Raw genomic sequence first — 17,762 nt, 5'->3', positions numbered from 1 at the left:
TACGAGGGTTCCAGTTTTCCTACATTCCCACCAAAAATTATTTTCTGTATGTTCACAGCACTCCATTTAAACTCCATTTAACTTAATTTCTAGAAGAATGACCCTTTCCTCACAGCTCCTTTCTCTGTGAATCTATGATGTACTTATTTTCGGTAGATTTTTTTTTGGTTGGAATAAATGTATTTCACCTGTATGTAAACAAGGTATTTAATAGTCATGGTATTTTTAAAAAAATGCATATTAAATCAGATAAGTTTGACTACATCCCAGATATAACAAAGTGCAGGGAAAGAAATGGACGTATCAGCAATAAAATTTATTTTTAAATCTGTACATTATCCACAGGCCCAAACAATAGCAGCGAATGCTTGAATGTCCCTAAAGTAGTGCCATCTGAAAGAAACCTATAATAGGTCAATTAAAACCTATCTCATAGTAGCAGCAGTTTATTTTAACAATAGTATGGCAGAGAATACATATGAAAAATTCATCACAAGACAGCCAAGTCTTCAATAATGCGACTTCATGTAAAAACTCAAGCTGCAAATAAAAATTGGTAAGGTAGATTTTTTTAAGTGTCATAAAAGGAAAATGGCTTCCCAAGTAGCGCTAGTGGTAAAAGACTTGCCTGCCACCGCAGGGGATGTAAGAATCGCCGGTTCCATCCCTGGGTTGGGAAGATCCCCTGGAAGAGGAAATGGTAACCTACTCAAATATTCTTGCCCGGGAAACGCCCTGGACAGAGAAGCCTGGCAGACTGTGGTCCGTAGGGTCACAAAGAGTCGGACATGACCGAAGCAACTTAGCACAAAAGGGAAAATGATATTTTTCCTTTCTTTTCAGGCATGATTTGGTTAGTTTCCCATATTTTCTAAAAATAAATACTAGATGCTAGAATAAAGCTTTGCTTATTAATGTAGACTGATACACTTCATTTGATGGAATAAACTTTCAGAAAACTGAGGAGAATGCAGTCTTCAGTCAGCAGTTGATTGCAGAGTTGTTGGAAAGGCCAGTAGCTTTATGAAAAGTGGACGTAACTAATGCTGTTATCCTCCTGTACTGCAGCGTTCCCGCTTTCTCCCCCAGTGTCCCTGTCTTAGACCGGCTGGGGACAATATATGAGGAAAAGAGGTACAAAACAGAAATGATAATTCTGTAATAACCAGTCAAAAATCAAACAGGATTACTGTCACCAGGCCCCTAACCAGGGCTTTCCAGGGTCACTCGCTCCCTTACAACAAATCCAATAATTCAGCACGTCCCTAACTTTACACAGAGCCCTTTGTCTCAAAAACTGGCTTCAGAATAAGATGCATTTTCCCCAGTTTTCTAAGGATAGCCTCAAAAATGTTTCTCATCATTTTGGGGAAACTCATAAAATAAAACAGTTGTGAAGAAGTTAAAGGGTTTAAGGAACTGGAAGGAGTTGTGATTCATGGCCTTTGGTTCCTAACCCTGACTGCAGTTCTACCTAATCTTGGAGATGAGCCCAGGACCCAGAGTTTTTAGAAGTGATTCTTAGGCAGCCAGCCTGACAGCTGACTCTGAATGACTAGTAGTGTCTGATTTCTTATGCAGGTAATAATTTGAAAATTCTTTATATTCAGCCCTTCACTTTGATTCCAAAGCATACCCACCCCAGGGCTTGCATACTCACATTCTCTGTCCCTTCCCCTCTTCCTTTTTCTGTCTCGCTCTGTCTCTGTCTCTCTCTCTCTCTCTCTCTCTCTCTCACACACACACACACACACACACACACACACAACACACACTTCTTGAAGGAAGATCAAACAAACCTTTCTCCTAGTTTTATCCTTAAGAGTCAAAGCAGAAATATAGGTTCTTCCTCATATTAGAAAGGTTGTCTGCTCCTCAGAGTTTCTAGTTCCAGGCATGTCAGATCAGATCAGATCAGTCGCTCAGTTGTGTCCGACTCTTTGCGACCCCATGAATCACAGCACGCCAGGCCTCCCTGTCCATCACCAACTCCCGGAGTTCACTCAGACTCATGTCCATCGCGTCAGTGATGCCATCCAGCCATCTCATCCTCTGTCGTCCCCTTCTCCTCCTGCCCCCAATCCCTCCCAGCATCAGAGTCTTTTCCAATGAGTCAACTCTTCCCATGAGGTGGCCAAAGTCCTGGAGTTTCAGCTTTAGCATCATTCCTTCCAAAGAAATCCCAGGGCTCATCTCCTTCAGAATGGACTGGTTGGATCTCCTTGCAGTCCAAGGGACACTCAAGAGTCTTCTCCAACACCACAGTTCAAAAGCATCAATTCTTCGGCGCTCAGCCTTCTTCACAGTCCAACTCTCATATCCATACATGACCACAGGAAAAACCATAGCCTTGACTAGACAAACCTTTGTTGGCAAAGTAATGTCTCTGCTTTTGAATATGCTATCTAGGTTGGTCATAATCTTCCTTCCAAGGAGTAAGCGTCTTTTAATTTCATGGCTGCAGTCACCATCTGTAGTGATTTTGGAGCCCAGAAAAATATTGCCCAGCCATACATCTCCTTTCTCAGAGTGCTCATAGATCACCTGCTAAGGGAGCATGAAATTTGAAAAATGGATTCTGCTTCTGTTGCTGGCAGTATAAACAGTTTCCTGTTACTAATGTCTCTCCAGAAATCCTGAATTTTCTTTCCTTTAGAAATTTCAGATGTTAGCACTAATTTGAGAACTGTGGAGGCACCAGTATGCCAACTAGCATCTTGCTACCTTGATCTGGACCTAGGAATCTATAAAACGGGTCTGTAGGCTGCTGTTGAAGTTTTATTTAAACATGCCTTGATTTAGGATTCTTTTGTACCTGGTTTTGTGGTACCTAAAAGAAATCAAAAGACCTGGCAAGTCAGAAAAATGTAAAGCCTCTAACCTTATTACCAGCAAGGTTGCTGTCTTATTTCTCCAGAGATATACAGATGACCAATAGGAACATGAAAAGATACTCATCATTGCTTATTGTTAGAGAAATGCAAGTCAAAACTACAGTGAGGTACCACCTCATTGTTAGAGGTGGCCATCATTAACAGGTTTACAAATAAATGCTGGGGAGGGTGTGGAGAAAAGGGAACCCTCCTACACTGTTGGTGGAAATGTAAATTGGTGCAGCCACTGTGGAAAACAGTGTGGAGGTTCCTTTAAAAATCAAAAGTAGAGCTGCCGCATGACCCAGCAATCCTACTCCTAGGCTTGCTGCTGCTGCTAAGTCGCTTCAGTCGTGTCTGACTCTGTGCGACCCCATAGACAGCAGCCCGCCAGGCTCCCCTGTCCCTGGGATTCTCCAGGCAAGAACACTGGAGTGGGTACTCCTAGGCATACATCTGGACAAAACTATAATTCAAAAAGATACAGGCTCCCCTATGTTCATAGCAGCACTGTTTACAATAGCCAAGACATGGAAGCAGCCTAAATGTCTACTGACAGCTGAATGGATAAAGAAGATGTAGTAGGGGACTTCCCTGGTGGTCCAGTGGTTAAGAATCCATCCTGCAATCCATGGGATGTGGACTTGATCTTAGTTGGGGAACTAAGATCCCACATGGCGCAGGGCACCTAAACCCTCATGCCACAACCAAGACCTGATGCAGTTAAATAAATATTTTTTTTTCTAATAAAGAAGGTATGGTATATATGCACAATGAAATACTACTCAGCCATAAAAAAGAATGAAATAATGCCATTTGCAGCAACGTGAATGGACCTAGAGATTATCATACTAACTGAAGTAAGTTAAACAGAGAAAGACATATACCACGTGATACCACTTGTATGTTGAATCTAAAATATGGCACAAATGAACTTATTTATGAAACAGACACAGATTAACAGACATAGGAAACAAACTTATGATTACCAAAGGGGGAAAGGGGTGGTGGGAGAGGGATAAATGAGGAGTTTGGGATTAGCAGAAACAAACTGCTAAATGTAAAATAGATAAACAGCAAGGTCCTACTACATAGCACAGAGAACTATATTCAGTATCTTATGAAAAACATATAATGTGTAACTGAATCACTTTGCTGTACATTAGAAACTAATACATTATAAATCAACTATACTTTAAGAAAAAAGAAAGAAGTGATGGCCCTTCACATTTTCTCATCCAGAAATTTAAAAGAACTGTTTCTCTTTACCCGTCATCCAGTTTACTTCTGTTAATACATATCATTTTGGATTCATGGTATCAAGAAAATCCTGAGTCTTGAAGATAACAGATAATATGACTTTCTTCAATAAGTCAGAGATAATGGAAGAGCTTTTTATTTTTTTGAGTTCTATACAAAAACTAGTTAACTTGGCAACACGAGGCAACATATTGATAGACTTCAGGGTGTTAAAATGTGGTATATTAACACACTTGAGGGTATATGTTAAGTCTAATAAAAGATTTTAAACATACCAAAGCTAACCTTTAAAAATGAAATTCTGTTGATGAAATGTTGATTGAATCCCTGAAGTATTTATCTCTAACATCCTTTTAAGCTTTAAAATGGAGTGAGTCTGTGGTGCATATCCCTTAAAATTTCACAGCTTCCTCCCAAGCCTCTCTCTCCACTGTGTACTTGGTTATAGTTCCCTTTTGTGTTATTGAGGAACTCTTCATTGATATTTCAGTATATATTGGAATAGGAAAAAATGAACAATCCCAAAACTTCTATATCATTTGTGAACACTGTGTATAAACATACTGATATACTTTTCATAAAGTTCTCTAAAAAGAAATTATGTTAATATAGATCACATTTCATCATTTACCTGGAAAGTCAATTTTATATGTTTATGTCCCCTGTCACCATAGTACCAAGACACTCAAAACACCTGAAGCTGAGTGTATTTATCTAAGCAAAACAGAACAAAAAGGTGTCTCCTGAGGTCTTTTCTTTTCCCAAGCTATCATTTAATGCATACTGATTATATAATTTATAATTTTCTTTCATGAGGATCTAACATCACTTGTTCATTCGGAAATAGAACACAATTTTTCCGTTCTAAAAAGTAGACTTTTTTGTTTTGAAAAGTCTTTGACGTATGTGTAATCTGTTGTAAATACATGACTTTAAAGAAACAGTTTTATTCATTTTAGTGCTGTTATTGTGCTTCATTTCTCTGTAAAAGAATATGTAATAGAAGACAAACATTCACAGGTGCTTCTGTTTGATGTGGTTAAAGTTAAACACCCAAGGAAGCCGGTTGCCTGATAACAGAGCAGCGGGTGTTTCTTTCAGCTCCTATTTAAACTCTTTTGATTCTTTTTCACTATTTTAACAGGTCATTTTTTTTTTCACCCTGGTAGTTTACATCTACTGATAGAGGAAGAAAGAGAAGAAAACAAATGATCCGTTGAGCACGTGCCATGCGCCATCCCCCTGCTGGATTATGCTACATACATTAGGGTAGACAGGAGCTTCTTTTCAGGATGTGAACTCCAGGGTTCACATCTGTACGACAGATACACAGAAAACCCGAACACCTTACATGTACGATCAAGTCCCTCAAACCCAGTTCAGCTTAAGGAACTGCCTGTTAATTTCAGTTTTCCCTTGAATAATGAAGGCCTAAATAGTTTTAAACTTCTAAATATTATGATCAAGTCTGTTTCTTGACTCCAGTCCAGTTTTCACAGATGGCTTTTGATTTTATCAGTGTAGTGAAAGTCGCTCAGTCATGTCTGACTCTTTGCGACCCCATGGACTATACAGCCCATAGTATTCTCCAGGCCAGAATACTGGAGTGGGTAGCCAGTCCCTTTTCCAGGAGGTTGTCCTAACCCAGGTTTCCTGTATTACAGGAGGATTCTTTACCAGCTGAGCCACCAGGGAAGCCCTTCCCTGTAAATATATGCCAAATTATTAATTTAGTTTTAGATATCCAATCATATAATACTCTTATCACCATATGTATCCTTTGACTTCACTTCAGTCGCTCAGTCATGTCTGAATCTTTGCGACCCCATGAATCACAGCACGCCAGGCCTCCCTGTCCATCACCATCTCCCGGAGTTCACTCAAACTCACATCCATTGAGTCGGTGATGCCATCCAGCCATCTCATCCTTTGTTGTCCCCTTCTTCTCTTGCCCCCAATCCCTCCCAGCGTCAGAGTCTTTTCCAATGAGTCAGCTCTTTGCATGAGGTGGCCAAAGTCCTGGAGTTTCAGCTTTAGCATCATTCCTTCCAAAGAACACCCAGGACTGATCTCCTTTAGGATGGACTGGTTGGATCTCCTTGCAGTCCAAGGGACTCTCAAGAGTCTTCTCCAACACCACAGTTCAAAAGCATCAATTCTTTGGCGCTCAGCTTTCTTCACAGTCCAACTCTCACATCCATACATGACCACAGGAAAAACCATAGCCTTGACTAGACGGACCTTTGTTTGCAAAGTAATGTCTCTGCTTTTGAGTTAGGATCCTTCCTTTATCAGAAGACATTGAACTTTGCATTTGAATAGCCATAATAGAATTTTTCCCCATCATAACTAGAGCAGATGTATTTTTACAGTCTGTTAAAATTATTCTTAATCATTTCCCTTTGATTGGAATTATATTTCTGATTCAGAATGAGAATGTATACATCAGTATTTTCATTTTCATTTTTAACTACAGTAAGTGATGTTTCATCCCATAATCTTAATGAAGTGTAGAATGCTTCATTTGTAAGCACAAGTTCTTGAAGTCTCAGTTCAATAATTTTTAAGTTAGAAGTGAACTTTTAATACATCAACAGGTCTTGCACCTGTTTTACAGATAATGAAACTTGAGAGCAAGAGAAGTAAAATGGGTTAGGGGTGTGTCTGAAGTGAACTATCAGTTAAAATAATGAATCTGATTATTTTTTGGTTTTGACATGTCAAGAGAATTAAAAAAACAGGAAAAAGAACAGTAAAAGTTAAAATTATTTTTAAACTAATTTGTCATTTTTGAAGTGCCAGTTTCGGCAACTAGATAACATGACTCGTTGCATGAGCCCATTGCTTTGCCTGCTAGTGAATCTGGCAATCCACTTTAAGCAGACTTGTGCAGAGTAGCTAACATGGAGTGATACTACTTGAAGGAGATTTATTTCTCCCTACCCTGTCCATGAGCAGAATGTCTCCTTAGCTGTGCCTTTCCTGTTGGAGATTAGGGTCAAGATGAGCCAAAGACCCAATTAAATGGCTTTCTTCCTGGCTGATCTGGGTGGCTAAATGTGCTACTGTTCAGAAATTTTATTTACTGATCTCAGAGGGCACTGACTTTGTCTAGGGAATCTACCTCAAGTAAAAGTGAAAATTAAAGAGAGAAGGGCGCCTACCTGCCAGTGGCGTGATTTGGTAGTTTTCACAGTGCTGATGGAATAAATTTTTTGTCACAAAGCTACAAATAGATGTCCTTGGTTATCATTGCAAAGAAGATAATTTCTTGACCAAATAATGGAATAAGTTAGTGTTTCTCGGGGTTCTAATTTCTCCTTTCCTCACTCACAAGAATTCTTTTAGTCATAGAACTTTTTAAATCCTCGTATTCCTCTTTGTTTCTTGGGGGCTTCAGGACCAGGAGGTGTCTGGCCCCTTAAGCAGAACAGAACTTCTGAGCACTAGTCCACACATTAATCCTCCCCGCAGTGAAGACTGGGAAAAATGAATAGTAGATCACGTCACACTGCTTAGACTCCATGTGTGTGTTTGCTCCTGGTGTTACAGCATCCTGCCTGTGAGTTCACATCACTGCAGATCACAGCAGCCACGGCACAGGAACAATTGCTAATGGACCCAAAGTAAAATCATTTCCTATAAAGTATATTATATTTAAGCATTTTACATGCAATATCTGAGTCTTGCTGCTTCATTCCCTCTTCGCTACCACCTCCAACATGACTGTCTGGGTTAGAGTGGAAGCAAAACTCCAGTGTCTGGGAGCTTCCAGTTTGGAAGCAGGTCTTTTAAGTATGTCCTTCGTGCTTTATTTGTTCCCATCCTTCCAAACTGGCCCACAGCTTGATGGGAATAGTAAGGCTTGTAGTAAGAGTATAGACTGCACTGGTGAGGCCAGACTTGTTTTCTTTTCTTTTCTATTTAAGTGCCTGTATTTTGTGCAACCTATTAAGTACCTACTAAGTAACATCTCCAGCATTCTCCTCTCCTTAGAAAAGTGAAGCCGCTCCATCGTGTCCGACTCTTTGCGACCCCGTGGACTATAGCCCGCCAGGCTCCTCTGTCCATGGGATTCTCTAGGCAGGAATACTGGAGTGGGTTGCCATAGCCTTCTCCAGGTTATCTTCCCAACCCAGGGATCGGACCCGGGGCCTCCTGCATTGCAGGCAGATGCTTTCTCCTCTGAGCCACCAGGGAAGCTAATAAGCCCACCTGGCTCTAAGCCCCAAACTTCTAGTCACTTCCTTGGTCTTTGTGAAATGTCCAGCCTCACAACCTGAGTCATCCCATTATTAAACTAGGGGTCAACCATAGGTCATGTTGTTAGCATAAATTATCAGGGCCCATGGAGAGTAATAAAGCCATTTCAGTCACTAAGGAATTTCCAAGAGGAAATAAATAAGTAAATAAATAAATAAATTCCAAGAGTACTTAACAAACTTGCACAACCTGGGGACCAAAGCCTGCCAAATTTTTTTTTTTTCTTTTAGTTTTAGTGTTTATAGCTTCTCCAAATGACAACAGAGAAAGCCCAAGTACTGGGATTTTGCTAATGCACTTGGGCTTTCTCTGTTGTCATTTGGAGAAGCTATTATCTTGTTGTGGTGCTCTGGCTCTAAGGCACCGGTTCAGTCGTTGTATTAATAACTGGCAGGCTCTGGAGCGGGTGGGCTTCAGTAGTTGTGACTCACTAGCTTAGTTGCTTCGGGAGAGGGCAGTGGCACCCTACTCCAGTACTCTTGCCTGGAGAATCCCATGGACGGAGGAGCCTGGTAGGCTGCAGTCCATGGGGTTGCTAAGAGTCAGACACGACTGAGTGACTTCACTTTCACTTTTCAATTTAATGCGTTGAAGAAGGAAATGGCAACCCGCTCCAGTGTTCTTGCCTGGAGAATCCCAGGGACGGGGGAGCCTGGTGGGCTGCCGTCTATGGGGTCGCACAGAGTCAGACACGACTGAAGCGACTTAGCAGCAGTAGCAGCAGCAGCAAGTACAATAAATACATTGAATACTATAAATGAGTTATTAAATTTTAAAAATCTCAATCCCAGTTTCCCAACTACTTGGATTCTTTCCCTTTCTTGTCTCACATGGTTGTGCAAAGAGTAGAGTATTGAAAATCGATGGACAAATGTGCACTCTACTGTCAACACAGAAGCAAGCTACAGAAGGCTGTAATACACCTTGGGTTGTTATCCTTAGTTACCTGGGTAGGAGGGGAGGTGGAACAGGGGGAGGTTTCAGGAAAACCATGCCTACAGGCCAAATTTAAAGTAGAGACAACAGTAAAACACTAAGAGCTCAGCTGTAAAAGCCCTGAAGCCAGGAGACTTGCAGAGTGAGCCCAGACACGGACCCATGGAAGAGACTCTTGGTTCTGTAACTGTGTCCTCAGCTGCTGTTAGTAACAGGTTATTATTACTTCTCAGAAGACTGATAATACATCTCACGATATATTTTTACTCATTTTATGTACATATAGTATACTGCATATATTTTTTTTATGAAAAGAAAAAGTGAAGAGTTTTTAAAACATTATATACTGGCATTGATGCTTTCAGATAAGCTTTCATATGTGGATATGGAGAAAAGGTTTGTTCAGCTTCAAAAAAGGAAGGAAAGTTAGTGAAGCTCTTTGTCTTTAACTTTGCTTAATGTTACTTGTCTGGAATGAGTCAAATGATTTTGAAGCTTGTACTATTATGTACTAGGATAATGTAGCAATTGTATAGTTACTTAACACAATTCAAACCAGGATCATACATTTGAAATTAATTTGCTGCATTCTTACATAGGGATTACCCTGTTTAGCTCAGTTTTCTGTATATATGTGTGGTTTTTTTTGTTTGTTTTGTTGCCCGCCCGGTCCCAATGTATCGAGAATTAGATAACAACAAAGAAACTTGGAAATGTTAGAAGTTGTGGTCAGCCAAAGGCGCCGGCTTCTGGCAGCACCAGCTGGAATGAAATGGGTGGGAATGAGTGGTGGACAGAGTTCAGAGATGGCTGGTGCAGAAGAGGTGGCAGGGGAGAAGGGAGAGGCAGCAGAGGGCGAGAGAGGCAAAGGAGATGAGAGCAGGGGTTTTGTAGAGTGATCTCTGATTTTTCCAGGCTGGTTATTATGGAAAAGAGGCTGTACTGTGAGAAAGTAGGAGATGTTCTTAATATGCATTTTGTGGTGTGATTTGTGTGTTCCCAGGACTTCTGTCCATGGGTTTACCAAGGAAGTGGCACCGCCCGTTACCACAGAGCCTCTTGCAGTTTTCCACATGCAATGTCTCATTTAATCTTCACAACTGTTTTACCCTCAGTTTATTGGAAATGGAGGCACAGAGGGACTTCGTTTAACTACCTTCAGAACCTCCAGTTATCCTTTTTTTGCCTTGGTGCTTTAGACTGCAAACAGGTTTCTTTCTTCCCAGATGGGTTAGTGCTGATTTACAGCTTTCTCTTGGGTATAGAAAATGGAGTGAGTGAAGAATGACCTGGCAAGAAAACCTGTTATGTGTGCTAATACCCTTAACTAGGGTCTAAGGTTTGTAATAAGTAAATTTAAATCTTATTTTTTCAAAAGGCAGTTTCTAATTTGTTGACACTTCTTTAAACAGGAACTTCCAAAGAATCAATGCAAAGCATCCCACATTATCTTCAAATAAAAGAAATACTGTTAAGCAGCGATCAAGAATTCCTCCCATGCCATATAATGGATGAGCATTGGAAGTTCTATGTGGAATGTGAGGAGCTAACATTCTAAAGCCTTGCTTTTAAATAATTTATTTGATATTTGTTCATGTTATTAGCCAGTGTTCATATTTCGTCTTGTTTGGACTGGCGAACCTATTTAACACACACTTTATGAGTTGCTGCTTAAGATATGTAAGTATAATGTCTATAATAAGAAAAAATGTAACTCTTCAACTATTATAGTAAGATTAATACTTTTTGCAATTAAAGACATTTTTGACATAAACTATTGATTCTCTGGCTTTCTTTTTACTATCATAGACTTTTAATCTTTAAATCAACACCTCACTTTTGCATAAATAACAGTTGTTCTCTATGGGAAGTAAGGATACAACTAGGAGTGATAATTGGTCTTAAAAAGTCCCTGGTAAAGTGAATCTACTTCAAAAAAGAACTTAAAACCTTACTACCTACCCCCATTTACTTTGGAATTTATATTGAAATCAAAATGTAGAATTATGAAAGAGGTTTATCATAAGTTTCATAAAATTTAGTGTAGATAGAATTGCAGCTGTGCTAAGTCTTACACCAAACAAGGAATCAAGGGTTGATTTGGGGCTGATTATTTTAAGTAGGGTGTATATTTTACCTGTAAAGTTTGCTACATTGTCATGAAGATATTTTTAAAGAGTTATATTCAAGAGTTTTATAACTTTTCATAAGCTTTAAAAAAAAAAAGTGTCTTAGCTGTCTTTGATAGCCATCTTATTCTTATCTGTAATTACCCCAGATTCCCAAATATGCTTTTTAACTCTGTGGCCTGTCTCTGTCATTTTTTGGGTAGAGATGTCAGACTGCAATAAAGATTACTCTAGCAAGTGCTAGAATTTGGTGGGGATGCAGAGGAGCCATAATGTGTTGCCTCTTGGTATTTTCTTGTTTTAAACGTACAGAATCTTAACTGTCTTTAGAATACACAAGAACCTTGTCGGCAATTGCCTGTGGAGAGAATTATGGAATTGGAGAGCTACAGGAAAGAAGGAATTCTAACTACATGCACCCTTTGGCAACTTTGAAATTGGTACTGTGTTTATTCTTTCTATTCAGATAAAAATTTGAAATATCTGAAAAGAAAGCAGCTGAAAAGTTCTGCCTATTAATAAAAGTGTAAAGACAGATCATTTTATTTTTCTTCCTTTGAGAGTCAATTGAAAATGTTCAGGATAAAGTGACCCTACATGTAATGTGTGAGACCTGACAAGAATTTTATTCCATTATCATTTTCTTAGACTACTCTATTTTTCTAATTTTTGAATAGCCTACCTTATTTGGTGATCTGTTTGGCTTTCATTCCTTAAGGAGATATTTAAAACATGGGCCATTTGGGAATATATGTACTAACATGGGAAATTGTATATATAAGTAACTAAAAAAAATGCAGATTGTTAGACAGTATTTAGTATAACTCCTGGTTATGTTAAATAAAAATTATATGCCTTGAGTCCATGTATAATATGTATAGCCATATATTTATATTGTACATATTTTATATATGGTATATGTACTTTATAAGCTATTAAATGTGTATTTGTATGCAGAAGTATTTGTGTGGTGTTGGGAATGTCCAGTAAAAGGCCTGGAATGTTACAAATAAAACTGCAGTGCCTATCCCTAAGGGAGCTGGACTGGGGAAGGTAAAAAGATGTTTTGCAGTTTATATTCAACATTTTAAAAAAGCCAAAAAAGAAAATTTAAAAAGCCAAACATTTCTTTTGTAATTTAAAAATAATTTTAAAAAATAACTTAAAAGCAGGTCTTTTGTTTATTAGTGATTACAGTTTATAAAAGTCATACGTTCTCAGTTCAGTTCAGTTCAGTCGCTCAGTCATGTCCGACTCTCTGTGACCCCATGGACTGCAGCCCAGCAGGCTTCCCTGTCCGTCATCAACTCCCGGAACCTACTCAAACTTATATCCATTGAGTTGGTGATGCCATCCAACCATTTCATCCTCTGTCGTCCCCTTCTCCTCCTGCCTTCAATCTTTCCCAGCATCAGGGTCTTTTCCAATGAGTCAGCTCTCCTCATCAGGTGGAGGTTGGAGTTTCAGCTTCAACATCAGTCCCTTCAATGAACACCCAGGACTGATCTCCTTTAGGATGGACTGGTTGGATCTCCTTGCAGTCCAAGGGACTCTCAAGAGTCTTCTCCAACACCACAGTTCAAAAGCATCAATTCTTCCAATCTTGCAATTCTGAGTTTTCATTTTAGTAATCAAATTCTTAAACTTAATTTTCCAAGCCCATTTAACATTAAATATACCAACTGGTAACTGACATAACACCTGGGGGAGGCATGTGAGTATTGCCCAAACTAAGCACAAGGGTCTACTTCAAGCCAGACTGGGGTCCAGAGAGCTACTTACCCCAGATCGTCCCTCTGAGATGACTGGGCGATTTGGTGTGATGGGAAGACATTTTGTCTATTCTGGGTTCTAAATGAAAGGCTTTTAGACCCTAAAGCATTAGCTTATCTTCTAGACCTTGAGCTATATAAGAGACCTCCAAGAATATCCAATTACTCAATCCCTGATATTTGTATCTTTTCGATAAAATTAACTTGCTGAACATCTCCAGGATACTCCATACCCAACAAGGAAGCCTGTTCTGTTTCAGACAGGTACTCCTAAATATTAGAGAGCTGGAACCCCAATCACCTGGGACTCACTCAGAATCCTGTTATGACAAAATAACACTCCTTTTAAGACTTGAATTACAGATTAGCTTCCACTGGCCTGATAGCTGGCAGTGTCCAAGAATACATCTTGTCCTTTTCTCTTCCACTTCTCTTTCATTCAGTCCCTTCAAGTTCCCTTCCTGAGTCCAGTCCTTTATCAGGACTAGACTACGTGCAACCTCATCCCATTTCTCTCACCCGAGTTCTTTCCCTTATAAAAACCTGCAGCACACTGTGCCAAATTATTCTCCCTAAAGGTCTATTTTTACTTCCTTGCTGCTGCTGCAGGAGTAAAATCTCAGCCCAAGGTTTGAGGCTCCTGCTCTCTGGTCCCGACATAACTTTCCAGCTTAATCTCCCAATCATCTGTAACCTTTGACTCACTCTTAAACTCCTTTTTCATCCCTTTTATGGGCTGAAATTGTGTCCTCTCAATTTCATATGTTGAATTCATCCGTTGAATTCCTAGCTTTCAGTCGCTCAGAATGTGACTGTATTTGGAGATAGGATCTTTAAAAGAAATGTTTAAAATAAGGCAGTTGAAGTAGGTCCTCATACAGTCTGACTGGTGTCCTTTATGAAAAATTTTTGGCCGTACTAAGGGATACTGGGGTGCACATGAACAGGTAAAAGACCCTATAAGGACAGAGAAAAGAGGCAGCCAAATGCAAACAAAGGAGAGAGGCCTCTGAATGAAATCAACCCCGAGGACCCTTCGATCTTAGACTTCTCCCCTCCAGAGAAATAATCTTCTGTTGTTTAAGCCATCCAGTTTGGCAGCCCTGGCAAACTAACACAATCCCTAACTCTACCCAATATTTTGTTTACTATCAAGAATGTTCCCTCTCTCATCTGGCCATTTATGTTTTCCCTATTCTTTGAGCCCTCTCCTCACACATATCCTCCTGGGTTGCTTTCTCAGGCCAAGCACTGAATATTTGCTGCTTGGTATTATTAGTGTTCTCTTCATGGCTTATTTCCCTCAAGTAGCTGGAAAAACTTGTCTTCAAGTAGCTGGAAAACTTGTCGAGGTCAGCTTTATAGTTTTATACTTCATGTTTCCAATAAAATATCTCAGACACACTAGATACTCAAGAACTAACAGAGTATATTCAAGTCGTAACAGAAAACCATATTCAAAATGGAAATTTTATTCTTTGATATAACAAGTCCAGAGGTAGGAATCTGGGGGTTGGTTAGCTCTTTAACTCAACAGTGTTAAGATTGTTTCCATCTTTCTTCCAGCTCCCTTCAGGGTGCCAAGATGACTCTGCTGTTTCAGGCAGATGTAGATGCAGAAACAGCACCATTAGAAGAAGAAAGAAACATTCCCTCCAACGCACATCATTTGGGAAGAAACCTTCCTTGAGCGCCACCACCACCACCCCAGGAAAGTTTTCATTAGCCAAAATTTTACCTTCTGCTTGTTCCCACATCAGTCACTAGCCAGGGAAGCGGGCTACCCTTGATTGGCTGAGAAAAGTAAGTACGTGCCCACGTACAGAAGAGTAGTCGGGTGTACACACTCCAGGCTCTGCTAGTAACAAAAAGCATGTGAGTAAGGCTGGGGTGGGGTAAGAGCTAGTATTTACTGCACTTAACATATACCGGTCATTGTTATAAGCACCTCCAATGTATTATTTAATCTTAACCACACCCTATGAGGTAGAACTATTGTCCTCATTTTACAGATGAGGAAATCAAGGTATAGGATGAAGTAAACTGGCCCAGAGTCACCCATGTAGCACCAGGTGGTAGAGCTGGGATTCAAGCCTGGCCATCTGGTTTCAGAACTCACGCTGTTAGGTATTGTATGTTTTCTCTCTCAATCAAAGGTATCTGCCCCAAAAATAGACACGATGATTAAAAGTGTTGACGTCTTTCTGAGCGACAGTGGCCCTACTGACTCCTGCCACCTACACATTCTGAGGAGCCACTGTTGACTCACTTTGGTGAATGACAGGCAGGGCAGACAGGGATGCTCACTGGTAGAAAATGGAATGCAGAAGCCCTGCTGGAAGAGCTTCAGTACGAATGCGTTGATCCCTGCTCTTGGGCTTTCTCTTTTTCAGTCTAGGAGCCCCAGGCATAAAGAAAGTAAAGTTGATTCAGCTGAGATACTGTCCAAACTCAGTTTTCATGGAAAACTACCCTGTTAATTGACTGCATGTGCCCATAAGACTTGGATTTTAAGTCTCATTGGGTTCTCAAGACTGTGAGGGATAAGAGCACATAACCTCCACATGTGTTTTCTTTGGACTCTCTCATTTTCTATTTCTTCTCATTTCATTTTTGTTGAAGCCTGCTTTGCAAAAGGAAACCAGGGATACATCTCTCTCAAACACATAAAAGCCAAGAAATGTGGAAAGTTTCTGCTTAAATGTTAATTGTAATGTTTTCATGTCCTGAATTCTCTTACCAGTTAAATAAGAAGAATGTAATTTGAAGCCATGCCAGATCAAGGATGAGATGGTTAGATAGCATCACTGACTCAATGGATATGAATTCACGCAAACCCTAGGAGATAGTGAAGGACGGGGAAACCTGTGTGCTGCAGTCCATGGGGTTGCAGAAAGTTGGGCACGACTTAATGACTGAACAACAATAGATCAAGCCGCCTGTATCTTAAAGTCCCTCATATAGGCTGCATAGTTAACTTCTAAATTCCTTGGCCATATTTGTATTCATATTCTTTCATTTAGTAGGAATGAAATTTAGTATTCTTTCATTTCCTTTAAAGTAGGAACAGTAGGTGCGAACATTTGAAGCTATAATGTAAGTAGTGATACTTCTAAAGGTAAAAGCAGTTACCATTTCTGTTTTTAGCTGTTCACGAGACACCTTAAAGTTCAATGATGTCTGGCCTTGTGGCTGAGGTACGAAGTTGGTTCATGTCCTTCAAAGCTGGAGGCAAGGAAATGGTGAGGCAAGTTACCCAGCTGGTGGGTGAGCCTTGCCAATCCCCCAGCATCTTCAGTTCAGCACAGCTCTTTTGGTTCTGTTCATTATTGCCTACTCACTAGCTGTCGTGAAATGATTAAACAAAACAGAAACTATGTCTCTTTGTGTAAAAATGTCCCCAAAAGAAATGCTGGTGATGGAAATGAAGAGGTTTTAAAAAATGTTGGTTTGCAATATCTTGTAATAACCTGTAATGGAAAAGAATCTGAAAAAGAACATATATGTGTGTATAACTGAATCACTTTGCTGTACACATGAAACCAATACCTTATAAATCAACTATACTTCAATTTTTTTTTAAAAGGGGGAAAAAAAGAAAATGGTGATTTTGACCCAAATAAAAAACCAAGATTAAAAAAAAAGGAGTGAACACTTAAATTTGGAAGAGCTTAGCTCTGTGCCACAAATGACTTTATGTATAGTAATGTGAGCCCTAGGGCCCTAAGTCTCTGTACTGGTGGGTCTCCTTTTCCTTTAGAAGCCAAGCCAAATGACAGGAGTCCCTCAGTCGACATACAGGGAAAAGTCTACTGCCTCCCCAGCCTTAGGGGCCCCTATTTCTCTATTTTCCCGAGAGCAAGCTCTTCCCTGGTAGCGCTTTTCTGTGAAACTCCATCAGCCGGCCGGCCAGCTCGGGGCCTGGACGGTGCTCTCAGCCACTACTGCCCCCAGCACCCCCACATCTCTCTGTCCCACTCGCCGCACCCCTCCTGGTCCTTTCTCCAAAGCAGGACATGGCTTTAAAAAGGGGAGCCGGGAGGGCCTCGTTGTGAGAAGTTGTATCTAAACATGAGAAACTGCTTACAAATTTCATTTAGTCTCACTTATATCATGCATATTTTATACGTCTCATGTCTCCTAAATTAAATGGGATTTTCTCCAAGGTCAAGGGCTGTTGTATTTTTGTATTCTTCCATAGCAACCAGTGCAGCATTTTGCACAAGCAAGAGTTCAGTGAATCACATTAGTCTCAAAAGCATTTCATCCTTAAATATACCTTTAAACACTCAGCCAGCAGAGAATCTGGCAAGCTACGTGCTTGCTAAGTAAAGGAAAATCCAGGGAAACACATTAAGTATCAGATAGCCAACCCAAGGCTAGACTTCTTCTTGCTTCCCGTTGGTAGCCTGTGACAAATTCTTATTAGAAAGCCTCCCAAACATGCCAAGATCTGGTCATCTGTGCTTGCCTCCACGCTGGTGAGCCCAGACCTAGAGCTTGAATGATCAGTTTCTGCTGACCTGTGG

At 40.1% G+C, this 17,762-nt stretch overlaps 1 protein-coding gene across 3 annotated transcripts in view; it reads left to right on the top strand.

Annotated features, from left to right (window-relative positions):
* The window catches only part of ANKRD31 (ankyrin repeat domain 31), a 129,805-nt gene extending 118,380 nt beyond the window's left edge, over positions 1–11,425 (top strand). For 2 of the 3 annotated variants that reach the window (XM_055536579.1, XM_055536578.1), the window contains exon 26: positions 10,745–11,425. In XM_055536579.1, the coding sequence (XP_055392554.1) occupies positions 10,745–10,890 (146 nt within the window). In that variant the 3' untranslated portion in view covers positions 10,891–11,425. The remainder of the gene's footprint in view (positions 1–10,744) is intronic. The other variant, XM_055536581.1, reaches the window with a different exon arrangement.
* Positions 11,426–17,762: the final 6,337 nt, after the last annotated feature.

Source organism: Bubalus kerabau, chromosome 10 (assembly GCF_029407905.1).
Source record: "Bubalus kerabau isolate K-KA32 ecotype Philippines breed swamp buffalo chromosome 10, PCC_UOA_SB_1v2, whole genome shotgun sequence".
Lineage (NCBI taxonomy): Eukaryota > Metazoa > Chordata > Mammalia > Artiodactyla > Bovidae > Bubalus > Bubalus kerabau.
This window is presented reverse-complemented; position numbering and strand designations above follow the sequence as displayed.